The following is a 13700-nucleotide window of genomic DNA, read 5'->3' as shown; positions in this document are numbered from 1 at the left end:
CCGGGGGGGGAGTGTGAGCGAGCAGCTGTGTGGTGCTCGGTTGCCAACTGAGGTTAAACCATGACACCTTGATTCATAAATTAATTTTTAAACATGGTAGAGTGGAGTATACTGAGTGTGATGTATACTGACGAATTGATAGCAGATATGCCGGTGTGCTTTGTTTACATTTATGTTCATGTAAATTATCTCTCTGTTACCAAGTCAGGAGAAGTCTGATGGTATGATGATGGTGATATTTTTAGATTAAAATGATCACATCTGTAACCTAAAAGATGTCCCACACCAGAACACATTCTCAGGAAGGGCAAGCTCTAGAAAAGCCCTATTCTAAATGTTCTGTTTTGATGATACACAAAATGAGCATTAGTTAAAATAAAGGTAAAAAAGTTGTAATTAAAATGACACCATGAAGAATCTACTGTCTTTTTCAGTAACTTTTATATTGAGTAGTCTATTTCATTTCATAACAATACATAACTGCAGCCACTATCTAAGTACAACTGGTTACTGTAATTTCCCCTGCCACAGGTGGGAATAGTGGTTACACTATTACTGCTTCTTATCTCTTTGCTTTCCATATGTATTCCACAATGAAAATCCATTTAAAACTAGTTGACTGCAAAGAATAATTCAGTTTGCTCGTCTGCACTGGTGACAGTAGTGAAAGCTTTTATCAATAAATTGAGCAGATACTGTCAAGACTATGCATCATGAGTAGATAGAAGTAAAACTGCTATTTTTGGTGGTACTGGCAATCATAACATTATGGTCTGTCCTTACTGCCACTGAAACTTGCAGAAAAAGTGGTATTTAATCACAGTTGTTATGAAAAGAGGTTTTAGCATACCGTTCTCTAATATTGAATAATTTGAAAAATGTGCTTTAGACATTTTAATAGAGGCCTGCTAGATGGTGTGTTACAGCTAGCGTTGTTCTCCTAAGAGGAGTCCTGCGCCCATCCCTCTTAGAGGAAACATTCTGGCAACAACAGTGTGTTACATACACTCTGTATTTGTAGCTTCAAGAGAAGTACAGACAGAATCGAAAATTAATTGCAGCTATAGGTTTCTCTTGTTTCTGGGATGGGAGTGGGGGTAGTAATGTAGGGTGGGAGACCTTGCTGTAAGCTAGGCATTTAAGTAATTGAAATCCAGAATTATATTCCCCCCTCGATTGTTTAATAGAAGCAGAACTGATTCTGTTAAATTGATCTCAGTTAAGTGTGGTAAGAAATTGGAGTGTTCTTTGTTATAAAAAAAAGCAAATTTACAATATGTTGTAGAAATCCTAGTATGATATCATTCTGCAATCCAGTGTAATTGATGCTCATATACGCTTCAGAAAAAAAAATCTATTTACAGCTCTGCTGTTTATTTAGTTGTACGAATATTGTAAAGATGCACCAACAGCTGTCAAGCTAAGGTTGCACTCAGGTTGTGCTTTGTGAAGCTAAAATCCTTCTTTTCACACTTCATTGAATGGTTTGAGTTTCCAGATTTTGTGCCCCAATTCTTTGAGTCAACTGAGCTATCTGGATTTTTTTCCTTAAATAGTACCTTAAACAGAAGATAACAGAGAGAATTAATGCAGCAAGAACTTCTGTGGGAAGTAAGAAGCAGGCAGAAACTGTAGCCTATTTGCTTGACAACACTGTTTCTTGAGAATTATAAAGGCCCTGAAAAAATATTTTAAAAATCCTTTGGTGGGTCTTTAACTATGGAGCCTCTTTTGTGTAAGCTCTTAATATAATTTTAAGTACCTGTAGCTGTAGAAGACTTAACAAGTTGTCAGTTGTCTTAATGCATAAAAATAAGTATGATATCAGCATGCAATTAATTCTACTGTATGATAAAAAGCTTTTCCGAGACTATGAATTAATTTTAAAGCAGATAAATGTTTTAGTTTTAAACAAGTGTCATCGGGAAAAGTTTTAAAGGTTTTTTTCTTTTCTTTTTTTCCCTATCAAAATGTAAATTCTAGAAAATAAGTTTGACAGTCATATTCAAAAATAGCAAGGTACTGTATTTGACTTGTTTCAGAAAGAATAAGAAACAGATGATGAAACGTTGTAACTTTGAACTTATTTTTAGTTTGCTGATGGAAGAATGCTGAGAGACTAGTTGTCAGAAGTCATAGCAATCAGCTATTTTTACAGGATTCCTATATCTAACGTTCTGTCAACTCATGGCATAGTGTCATCTCTAGATGTTTTCACCTGCATGAGACCACGCAGGTAGCTTCTTCACAGACTGTCTCACAAGTCCATAAGGAATGCATATATGAGGACATCAGTTTTCATAGTACACAAAGTCTTTTTCTATGCCTGACGTAGGGGTGATTTTTTGCAAGTTGATGGGTGCTGTTCAAGAATACTTAGCTAACATCAGTTCCCAAGATTTTAGCCAACTAAGAGCCTCTCAGCTCAATCTTACCATCTGTTTTACAGTTTATGACTTAATTGGCACTTAACCAGATGAAGATATATGGCCATCAGTACTTAGTACTGTTTTGTCTGGAGATCTTGGAGGATGATGACATAAGTGTAGTCATAAGCCAAAGACAGGCTGAAAAGATTTACCTCTTTGGCTTACCAGGCAAACCAAATTTGATCACGCTGGGCATAGTCGCGTCTCCAACAAGCAGGACTCCATGATCAATTCACACCAAACGAAGAGGCCCTCTACCAGCCAGTACACTGGTGGCTCCAAGATTTAAGCTTTAGCTCCTAAATAAGGAAGCCAAGGACACTTCTGAGAAGTCGAGTTTTTCAAACCTCAGTGAGGTTCAGTGTTTGGGGTTTCTTTCACAGTTTTTGTCTCCCTCGTTTGGATTAGCCAGGAGAAATCCCCTACTTAATTTTATACTGTGGAAATGGGAATGCGATTGTTTGCTCACACATTTAGGCATCTACATCTTTTAAGACTCTGTGAAGAAGCAGCCCAAAAAGAAGTGTGTTACAAGCCTCAATGCTGTCACATAAAATAGCTGTGCCCAGGAATCCTGGAAGACCTCAAAATGTCACTGATGTTTCAAAGAAAATCAGACCTGCTTACCAGAATCTTTAAAGTATAAATCAAAAGCAGTCTGTTGAGGCACGAATGGGAAAAGAAAGCCCCCAAGCATTTGGTTCCAAGCAAAGGAGTTTAATTATGAGAATAAAAATTTTCTTGATTCTTGTTGTTGTGTTGCAGAAAGTAGATAGTAATAAAGGTTTGCTATTAAGCTGTGTAGCCATTGTCAAATATAATATCTTAATTGAAGTTCTCAGCCTGGACTTGTCACCAGATAGAAAACAGTCTCTTTAGAGTTCCCAGGTCAGATACTGTTTTCTCCCTACTGTGGTCTAGCATTGCTACCTGAACAAAGTTAGCAAGCGGTCTTGCTGCATCGGGCAGCAGCAGTTCAGTGGCATCAGCTGTTCAGAAAAAAAGTGTAAGCAGGTTCGCCTGTGTTGTTCTCTCAAAAACATTAATGTTTTTTAAACTGCAAAGATCACATGCTGCAAGAGAGTCCTCTGTAATCAACCATAGTGGACAGCGTGCTTGTGTCGTGCCTGCCTGGGGTCTGCACACAGAAGGGTTGTGAAGTAGGACTGTGTTTTGACTCTACTTTCATTTATGGGGTTGGTTTATTTTCTGAATCTCATTTCCTAGTGTTTTCTAAAACCTTTAATTACAGTAAAAATAATGTACGCAATAAAGCTTCGTGGAGATTCTCGTATCTCCTCACAAGCTAGGCTGAACCTAAATTACTGTTTCCCTCACCACAATTAAAGGGAGACCAAATCAGGAATTCTTTATTTCATAAACCACTCTCAAGGTTCTGTAGGTGCATTTGATGTAACCTGTATACATTCACAAAACAGGAATAACAGTGATTTGTTAACTGTCCTTGTCATGGTAATACCACGTTGCAACTAAAATATTGTAGATGGAGCTATGAATGTCTCCTTAATGTCATTAATAAACAAGGAAACGGAAACCATATAAATGTGTTTTTAGTCTGGCTTGCTTTCCTTCTAATCTTACCTGTGTTTTTATTTTTTAAACCTAATGCTGATTTCACCTCTAAAAAACATATGGAAGCTAACTCAAAAGTTTGCACGTGTTTGCGTGTTGGATCCCAGCTTGAGCAGCCACTCTGACAGGCCTCTTGTTCGCTTGTATTGATCTGTGCATTACAGCACAACTGACATCCACTGGGCGCAAATGCACAAAAATCAGTAGTATTGTGCATTCATTATAAGCTTTTTATGTAAAAGAGGAAATTATTTTGCTGAGCTCTTTCCAGTGGTATGCACAAAGAATGCCTGAAAGGTTTGTTTCTAGAAAATAATTTTGAACTGTGCTTTTGAAGACCGATAGGCCTTCATGCCTCTCTGGTCTCGATTCTGCCCGTAGTCCTCGTATGGAACCACAAAGTTAGGGCTTCTGTCTTAGTTCTTTTGCAAATCCTGTATAGAATTGGACAAGTTGTATCCTCTATTTATCTAATCATGCTAATGAGAATAATTAGGTATCCAATACACATCAAAATGTGTACAATGCTGAGACACTGCAGGGAATATCTGGCAAATTAGTTAGGTTACTTTGTTAGGCAGTGGTTCTTACTGCCTTTGAGTAACAGGGGGATTCCAGGCTTCAGTCTGGTCAAATGTTTTCGTTTCTTTGGTTTGGTGAAGTCTTCTGTCATGACTCTACACTTTGTCTCCATTCAGCTTCCTCATACAGCGCTTGGTTTTGGTTTAGTATTTGACTGAATTGTGTGGCTGGTTTATGTAGCTTTTTCAAATCAAGACATCAGCTGGTACCGAATTCTGTTGTTAGGTTTCTGTCTAATGCTGGTTTCGGTTCCAGCCAGGGTAGATTTGGGCAAGCAGAGCAAGGTTTTAAATTTGAAATAAGCAAAAATGTAGACACTGGGGCCCATATACATTTATTAACTTTAGTATTTGACTGAATTGTGTGGCTGGTTTATGTAGCTTTTTCAAATCAAGACATCAGCTGGTACCGAATTCTGTTGTTAGGTTTCTGTCTAATGCTGGTTTCGGTTCCAGCCAGGGTAGATTTGGGCAAGCAGAGCAAGGTTTTAAATTTGAAATAAGCAAAAATGTAGACACTGGGGCCCATATACATTTATTAACTATCAGTGAGCTTATAATTACACTGTAACACGAAAAGAAAGGGGGGGGGGGGGGCATAACCCCCTACTTAATAAAAATGTAAACTCAAGGAAAGGCAAGAGAAAGTATCTCATTAGAAAATTATTTTGCCTGGCAAAATAAGGAACTTGTGAAAAGAAAGTCAGTAATGCAAGGGCTTCTTAAACCATTTTCAAAGTTTTTTCTTCTTCCTTCCTGCTTTACACATAGGCCTGTTTGTTTCTGTAAGCAGTGCATTATACAGGAAAACCAAGAAAAAGTTGAAGTTGACATTTTTTTGAGAAAGTGCTATTTTACTTTCCATATATTTTCCATAGTAAAAATTTCCCTTTACTTTCCATAATTTTCTGTGTTAAAAATGTATGAGTTTTGTCCATCTCCACAACTGAGAAACTCTTAAAACCACAAAGCAGGATCAGTGTGTTTCGTAAGACTAGTTAATCTTATAATTTACAGTTAGTTTACTGAAGTAATAGTAATCGTGTGCTCCATGCTCTATTTTACATTCCTTCTAATTTAGATTTACCTTATACAGTAGTGCTAATTCATTGACAGTAAGGTTAGTGAATGAACTGGTAAGGAAATTTACTGAAAGTGACCTAATAAAAGAGTGTGTGTTTAGGGTGAAGAAAAAGTACCTAATCAGACAAGTACATGAGGTTTTGATGATCACAGGTATTCAATTAAAGCAAGAGAGTGAATTACAGGGTTTATAAATATGCGGTCAACTCTGAATGATACAAAATACATCCTGTATTTTGCTCCTTGTTAGATGTTTGCAAAGAAAGATAACGTGCCTAATCCCAAACACCTACTCTAATGCAATATATAGTGTATTTTTTAAGCTGATAAAACAGAAATCTGAGGAGATAACAGCCTAGAGACCCGGCATATTTGGGGGTCCCTAGAATAAGTAAGGACATAGATAATTTTTTCATGTATTTATTTATTTTCCATATGTATACTGAGTTTCTAATAATGGTTATGTTCTACGTTTAAGTTCAAAAATCTGTGTCGTTATGAAAAATGCCTTATTAGTGACATATTAGAGCTGTGTTTTGCCATTGTTTTAGGGGAGAGGAGGCACCTAAAATTCTTATTTAATGTGCTTTCTTTAGGTTTCCTGTGCTTTTTTACTATAATAAAAATATATTACTAGACTTACCTAAATATATTGTTTTCAACATGATGAAGTTACATAAGAGAATCCCCTCGTACTTAAAGAAAAATGCAATTATTTGCTATTCTGAATCTCCAGACTGCTGTTTTCGAAAATCATATCTGATTATTTGCTCAGCAGAAGATTATTGAGTTGATTTAGCTGTGATTTTCCTTAACAAAGCTTCAACTGAATTCCTACTGTGGAGTCCAAAAAAGGTAGAGAGATATAAATGATACATTCAAACTGTGATTTTTGTGAACAGGGCCATCAATGCACCCCTCGGAGCTAATAGCGGAGATGAGAAACAGTGGGTTTGCACTGAAACAAAATGTACTGGGGAGAAACTTGACCGCAAATGATCCATCGCAGGTAATGATCTTTTTACCAGTAAGCTGAAAATGTCTGTAAATCTAAATGTGATTGCTTGTGAATTGCTACTTAATGTTTTCAAATATGCATATCCATAGGAAAGCTGAATAGCTGTATCAGTAGAAAAATGTCCAAAAACTTACTGTTTTCCAGCTTTTTTTTAGTCAGAATGGTGAATAATAAATTACTTCTTTTAAAACCATATATAATAAATTAAATCCCTCCTCTGGGTGACTAGAAATCGAATTTTTCATAAAGGGGATGGTTTGGGGGTTTTGCCACACACTTGTGATGCGATGCTAGCCTTTGGATGCAGTTTGAGAAAGTATGCACAAATAATTACTATATTATGTATGCTCTATCTGAAGATTTTTTTACTTGATTGACTATTGTTGCATTTGTTATTTCTGGGAGTGAAAACGTTTAGTTGTCTTTACTTAAACTGCACAGGGTACATTTCTAATTGAGGTGCTTCAATAAAAATGTAAAGTGAAAAATTCATGTGCGCTCCTTGAGTGAGCCACCATGAAATAACCTTTGTTCATATGGCAGGATAGTCAAACCACTAGTAAAGAGGGGACGACGGCCCTCAGCTGGTCTGGAAATCTTGAGTAAATCAACAATTCATTGTGTCTCCACAGGCGGGTGTACCTTTGCATTTAAAAAAGCTATGTACCCCAGAAAAATGTAGCATAGGGCACTGTTAATTGAATCACAGTGATATCAGTATGTTTGGTTTATGTTAGGTGTGGTGGGGTTTTTTTGGAAGGGGACGACGGCCCTCAGCTGGTCTGGAAATCTTGAGTAAATCAACAATTCATTGTGTCTCCACAGGCGGGTGTACCTTTGCATTTAAAAAAGCTATGTACCCCAGAAAAATGTAGCATAGGGCACTGTTAAATGAATCACAGTGATATCAGTATGTTTGGTTTATGTTAGGTGTGGTGGGGTTTTTTTGGAAGAGCTTTTTAATCTTTTTGTCTTCTTTCCCCTCCTGAGTGTGGCTAAAATTAAAAACATCATGATGGAGAACTGTAGTGTACCAGATGCACATAATTTGAAGAATTCAGGGTCGTCAAAGTAGCTATGCTTTGCTGATTGCGTTACTGTATGTAGATTATATGATTACAGTATTTTGCATTGCTAGAATACTTTATGAACATTTAAAGACTAATAACACAACAGTAAGGTAGATGTGTTAATACCCATTTTCCTAATGACTAAACCGAGACAGAAAAGTAATTTGCTTAAATTACTCTGGGTTTGAGCAGGACTAGCATCTTACCTATTCATCCAAGCATGGTAACAATGGAGTGACTTATCCTGGGGAATCATGTGGGCTCCGAAATTGGCTCATTTTTATTAACTATTTCAGAAATGTTTCTTTCCCTAGCAGTGATTTTTTCATGTGTTACTAATAACTCCTGTTGTATAACCCTCACATTATAACACCTACTCAGGTTTGAGACAGAATGTGGGAGGTTTTTTCGCTTTGTAGCGAGTATGCTGCTCTTTCCAAAGAGTCTTAAGCTGATTTAGTAATACAAACATATTTGTACCTGTGCAAAAATAAGGTAGATAGAGGCATCGCTTTTAATACAGAAATCTGAATGAAGAGATTATTTTTATATAAGAACTTAATGTCTTACCACATTTTCCTAGGAATTTGTGGCAAGTGAAGGAGATGATGATCCAGAAGTTGAATTTTTAAAATCACTGTCAACCAAACAAAAACAGAAACTTCTAAGGTAAGTGTGGTACCTAGTGGAGGGGATCTGTATCGCCAGTAGTTCTGACTCCATGATTATCCCTGTAACTCTTCTATGCCATTGAATAATTTAGCACCATCAGTACAGAAGAAATCAGCTTAGTTTAACATACACTTGACCACAAATGGCATTACGCAGCATGGTTTTTTAATCTGGTAGTTTTGTTTTAATCTGGCTGTTCTAATCTAGTTGTGATACCTTTGCACTGTGGCTCATTTCCAATTTAACTGGGATACTGAAATAATAATAATTGGCTGACTGAAGATGCTGTTAGTTGCTATTTTAAAATATTATTTTGCACTCCATTGTTTACAGTATCTTCTTCCAGGATTAAAAATTCTGTGTTCTTGTTTACTGGTTTACAACTTGGCAAAGTTTGTTATCTTCTCCTGTGCGGCTAAACTGAACCTGACATTGCACCCCAGGGCCAAGGTTACCCTAGCTCCACACTGCTCTCAGATCAGGGGTTATAGTTTGCTGCTGCAGTGTCGTGGTTTAACCCCAGCCGGCAACTAAGCCCCACACAGCCGCTCGCTCACTCCCCCCCTGGTGGGATGGGGGAGAGAATCAGAAGGGTGAAAGTGAGAAAACTCGTGGGTTGAGATAAAGACAGTTTAACAGGTAAAGTAAAAGCCACGCACACAAGCAAAGCAGAACAAGGAATTCTTTCACTCCTTCCCATCGGCAGGCAGGTGTTCAGCCATCTCCAGGAAAGCAGGGCTCCATCACGCGTAATGGTTACTGGGGAAGACAAAACATCATCACTCTGAACATCCCCCCCTTCCCTCTTCTTTCCCCAGCTTTATATGCTGAGCATGACATCATATGGTATGGAATATCCCTTTGCTCAGTCAGGGTCAGCTGTCCCAGCTGTGTCCCCTCCCAACTCCTTGTGCACCCCCAGCCTGCTCGCTGGTGGGGTGGGGTGAGAGGCAGAAAAGGCCTTGACTCTGTGTAAGCACTGCTCAGCAGTAACTAAAACATCCCTGGGTTATCAACAGTGTTTTGAGCACAAATCCAAAACATAGCCCCATACAAGCTACTGTAAAGAAAATTACCTCTGCCCCAGCCAGAACCAGCACAGCAGCCAAGCCAGCAGAGGGAGATCCCCATGGTTTTGTAGTTCTAATAAAAAGTTAATAAGCTTTTCATTCTTTGCTTCTGTCCTACTGATTTTGTATGCCAGGTGACTTATATTTTTTTCTCTGTTAATTTGGAACATTATCTTGAAATTACCTGAAAATGTGGAAAATGAAAAATTATTAACTATTGCCTGGTAGATCCCATACAGATATCACTAGTTAAAACGGCCTTTGAGGTTAAAAGACATTCTGTATACGGGGAGTGGGAGGAGGGGAGAAAGGTGAATGGCTAAGCAGGTACATGAGTAGGTAGGTACATATGGTGTTCGCATATAAAATAAATCATTCTCTGAAAATAGTTGGCATATTTTACATTCCTTTTAAGTAAGGAATGTGTATGTAGTTTGAGTAATTTAAAACGGTATTTTGTTTGAACTTCTGCTGGCCCAACACAATGAAATTATAATACTTTATATTTTGAAAGTTGAAGTTCAGTAAATATTTGGGTCCTTTAGATTTTACTAGTCTGAAGGGATTTTTTTTTTTTAATACACTGAAAGTAGTTTCACTGTTCAGTCACTAATTTTTTGAGAATAAACACAGAAAGCAAAATAAAAACTAGGTGAAAGCAGTCAAATAGCAGTGAATGCGTGTGCATAATGGATGATGGAATATTGTACTTCTGGCTAGAAAATGCAAATTTCTAGTTGTGACAGAAGAGGTTATTGAAAAGATCAGTGTTATTTGCCTGGAGAACTCAGAGGCGTAGGCTTTAGAGTCTCAGTTTCCATCATTAATAGAAAGTGAATGCTAATTGCATTTTTTCATTTTCAAAATCTCTTATAAAAATGCACAAACAAAAGCAGCAATGATTTTCTGAAGTCTCCAGAGCAGGCTGAAAAGGGAAAAAAGCACTACTGAATGTATTTATTCCTAGTTACAAGGCCAAAATTGACATATCTTACTTATTTTTTTTTAAATTAAAGAATTAAAAAACCATATTCTTCCTGTTTTGAGGGAGCAGCTGTGGATTACAGGAGGATTCTTGCTATGGTTAACGTCAGGTTAGAAGTTTAAAAATAATACTTTGCTGAAAGAGGAGAGGAATTCAACATGTTTTTGTTGAAAATAGTGTATTTAGTGTGTAGGTCATCAGAAGTAGTGACCTTTAAAAGACAATGGCTTTGTAATTTAGAATATCCTAACAAGTCTGATTGCACTACTCTTCTATTTTGAAAATGAAAGGAAGTTGGATCGTCTGGAGAAGAAAAAGAAAAAGAAAGACAGAAAGAAGAAAAAGCAGCAAAAGAAAAAAAGCAAAAGTAAACGCAAGAAACATAAGGCGAGATCCTCTTCCTCATCCTCCAGTGAGACTTCAGGAAGCAGCAGTGATAGCGAGACTGACAGCAGAGAGAAAGCCGCACAAAAGAAGATGTATTCTAAGAAAAGAAAAAAAGACAAGTTTTCAGAGGCGAGCAGCAGCAGCGATTCAGAAGGCAAGGCAAAGACGAGGAAGGAAAAACTTTATGAAGATCTCTCCAGTAGTCACAGTAACAAGGACAAAGATAGGGAGAAGTACAGACTTTTAAAGCAAGATAATTCTGCGGAGAACAACAAATGGAGCTCCTGTGAGGGGGAAAGAAAGTCCAGAAGCAGATACCATAGCACCAACAGGAGAGAGACTGAAAGAAAGGAGAGGGACGGTAGAAGCCAAAGCATGGATGAGGGGAGCAGGAGAAGCCCTTGCACAAGTCACAGCAGTTCCAGGCAAAGGCAAATACGAAAAAGTCCAAGTCAAAGCCCTGGTGAAGCGTGGCACAGGAAAAATGGAACCAGAAGCCCCAGCACAGATGTGCACAGAGAGAAGAAAAAATGTAGAGCGAGCTATGGGGACAAGTGCACTAAAGTGGAACACAGAGAAAGGAACAGACGCAGCAGAAGCAGAGAGAGGAAAAGAAATAGGTAGTGTAGGGGACAGGTGCAAACAAGAACATCTCCATTTTTTGATGAATACCTTTAACAAGGGCTCAATTATGTATTGCTGTTCATTTTCCAACCTCTGTAACTAGCATTTCCTACATAAAGCCAACAGCATCATTTCTATAATGTTAGAATATTTGTAAATTAGGTATAAATGTTATGGTATTTTTCTTACTGTATAAACATGCTTGTTGGCAAATACCTCTTGTATACATGCAGTAATTCGTAGACCTAATTTTAGGGTTTTAAAATATTTCAGAGCATTCTTTGTTTTGTCAGTGATGATTTCTGTTTAGATGCAATTGTGAGGGGAAGCAGAGAGTAATTTGGGAAGAGTCCTGGGATGTGTTAAATGATAACAAATGTTTGAGACAGTTCTGGATAAAATCACTGCTTCAGATATCAAAACATTGTATTGTAGAGGGTGGGGTTTTTTTTCATCCTGAAGCATTTTTCCTAAAGTTCCCTGTAAGAGACCAATTTCATGAGTTAAAACAACAGAGAGACATAGCTCACATAAGCGTGTGGCCAACATTTTTTGACCTCCTGCAGTGTACAACTTGGTCAGGGCTATCTAAACATCTTGAACCCCTGTTGGTATGTGTCAGTACAATGTCAAGTTATTGTTCAATAATCTCTCAAGACATGAAAAGAATATTTACTGCCTCAACTGTTTCAGGTATTTCATTGTTTGTGGTAGAAAGTTAATGTAAATAGTCATCCTTTTGTTTTCATGAAACAAACTTTTTTTTTAATGATTGTTGGTCATTTTCTGCACATGTTATAAAGATGCACTTCATAATAAAATACCTTATTCTTTAAAAACAGTAAGAATTGCCTTCTCCAGAGTTCTGAATCAGTCCAAATGCACAAGGCAACACTTCACAAGGTTTTTACTGCAAAGGAAATGCTTCTCTGCCATTTCAGGGTGGCAGATGAAGTACATTATTAGTGGACAGGTGAAAAGGCATCACCGTACTCAGTATTCCAGCAAGCAACTTTCTTCCTCTCCTCACTCGCAGGACAAATGGGGCTTTCTTGTATTACTAGTCCACTTCTACTTCTTAAAACGGTCACTCAGAAGTTTTTCAATATCACACAGAGTATAATAGATGGTGGAAGTGACCTGGCTTATCTTTTAAGCGCATGTGGATGAGTTTGAAAGGGTGAGCCATTAAGGGATATCATCTTCTCCTCTTAAATGCGGTTGCATTAGGTTGCTCCCAGCATTCTTGCTGAAGTAGCTGGGAGTTAAAGGGCGCGCACAATTCAGTGGGGTCAGGCCCTATATTAATGTCCGTGTGGAAGCTCTGATTTAGAAAGAACAGGAGGAGACTGCCAAAACACCCGTACGACCAATCTAAACAAAACCTCTTGTGAAGAATTTATTATCCCTCTGCATAAGAGGACTGACAGAGTATGTGAGAGGGGAAAAGGCTTATTCTGGTAGGACATTATCATGTTAAGTGCAGCATGAAAGATACGAGGAATAACCGACAAGTACTGGAAGGTGCCTCTATTCCAAAGAAAGGTCTCTTGCTTACAGGTCTGTCTGATTGTTGTGTGTGTGGCACAGGAATCTGCCCACCAGTGTCTTGCCAACTGCAATGCAACTGACTTCTACCTGAAGAAGGAAGGACAGCTCGACATCTACAGCTCTAGGTGTTTCTGTGGGCTCTGCATTTTATTCGTTTGCATGTAGTTAAACTGTATGCTGCGTACATCTTGCCTTTTCGCATAGGAAAAGACTGGCAAGTGGCATGGGTTATTGTGACAGATGGCCATTGTGAATGAAAACTAAACCAGAAGAATAACGACATTTTGGATGCATCTCTCTGTTGAAGAGCTTTGAAACAAAACACTCATCCTTGCGACACCTTTCCTGCTTTCAGTGCAGCCCTGACAGCCTCGGGGAAGGTCGGTGCAGCTTTGGAGGAAGAGGCTCACTGCTCTCAGTTCTTTCCTTAGGCCAGTTTGTTCCACCTTACCGGTACGCGGAGCGACCCTTAGCGTCTGGCTGTGGAAGGGATGGGCCTCCTTCACCACCCTTGGGCCTGACGGCGTTGCGCCGGGAAAAGGCGGTGGGTTCAAAACCCGATTAGAAGGAGAAGGGCGAGGGCCGCTGGGGCGATGTTTCCGCGGCTTTCCCCGCACAAGCCGCGGGACCCCGGTGA

General features: G+C 38.5%; 1 protein-coding gene across 1 annotated transcript in view; it reads left to right on the top strand.

Moving 5' to 3' along the window:
* The window catches only part of CIR1 (corepressor interacting with RBPJ, 1), a 24726-nt gene extending 12369 nt beyond the window's left edge, over window positions 1-12357 (top strand). Inside the window, exons 7-9 of the mRNA XM_019471902.1 lie at window positions 6589-6695; window positions 8358-8443; window positions 10792-12357. Of these exons, the coding sequence (XP_019327447.1) occupies window positions 6589-6695; window positions 8358-8443; window positions 10792-11512 (914 nt within the window). The 3' untranslated portion in view covers window positions 11513-12357. The remainder of the gene's footprint in view (window positions 1-6588; window positions 6696-8357; window positions 8444-10791) is intronic.
* The last annotated feature ends 1343 nt before the right edge of the window (window positions 12358-13700 follow it).

This window comes from Aptenodytes forsteri, unplaced genomic scaffold (assembly GCF_000699145.1).
Source record: "Aptenodytes forsteri isolate BGI_AS27 unplaced genomic scaffold, ASM69914v1 Scaffold257, whole genome shotgun sequence".
Classification (NCBI taxonomy): Eukaryota; Metazoa; Chordata; class Aves; order Sphenisciformes; family Spheniscidae; genus Aptenodytes; species Aptenodytes forsteri.
This window is presented reverse-complemented; position numbering and strand designations above follow the sequence as displayed.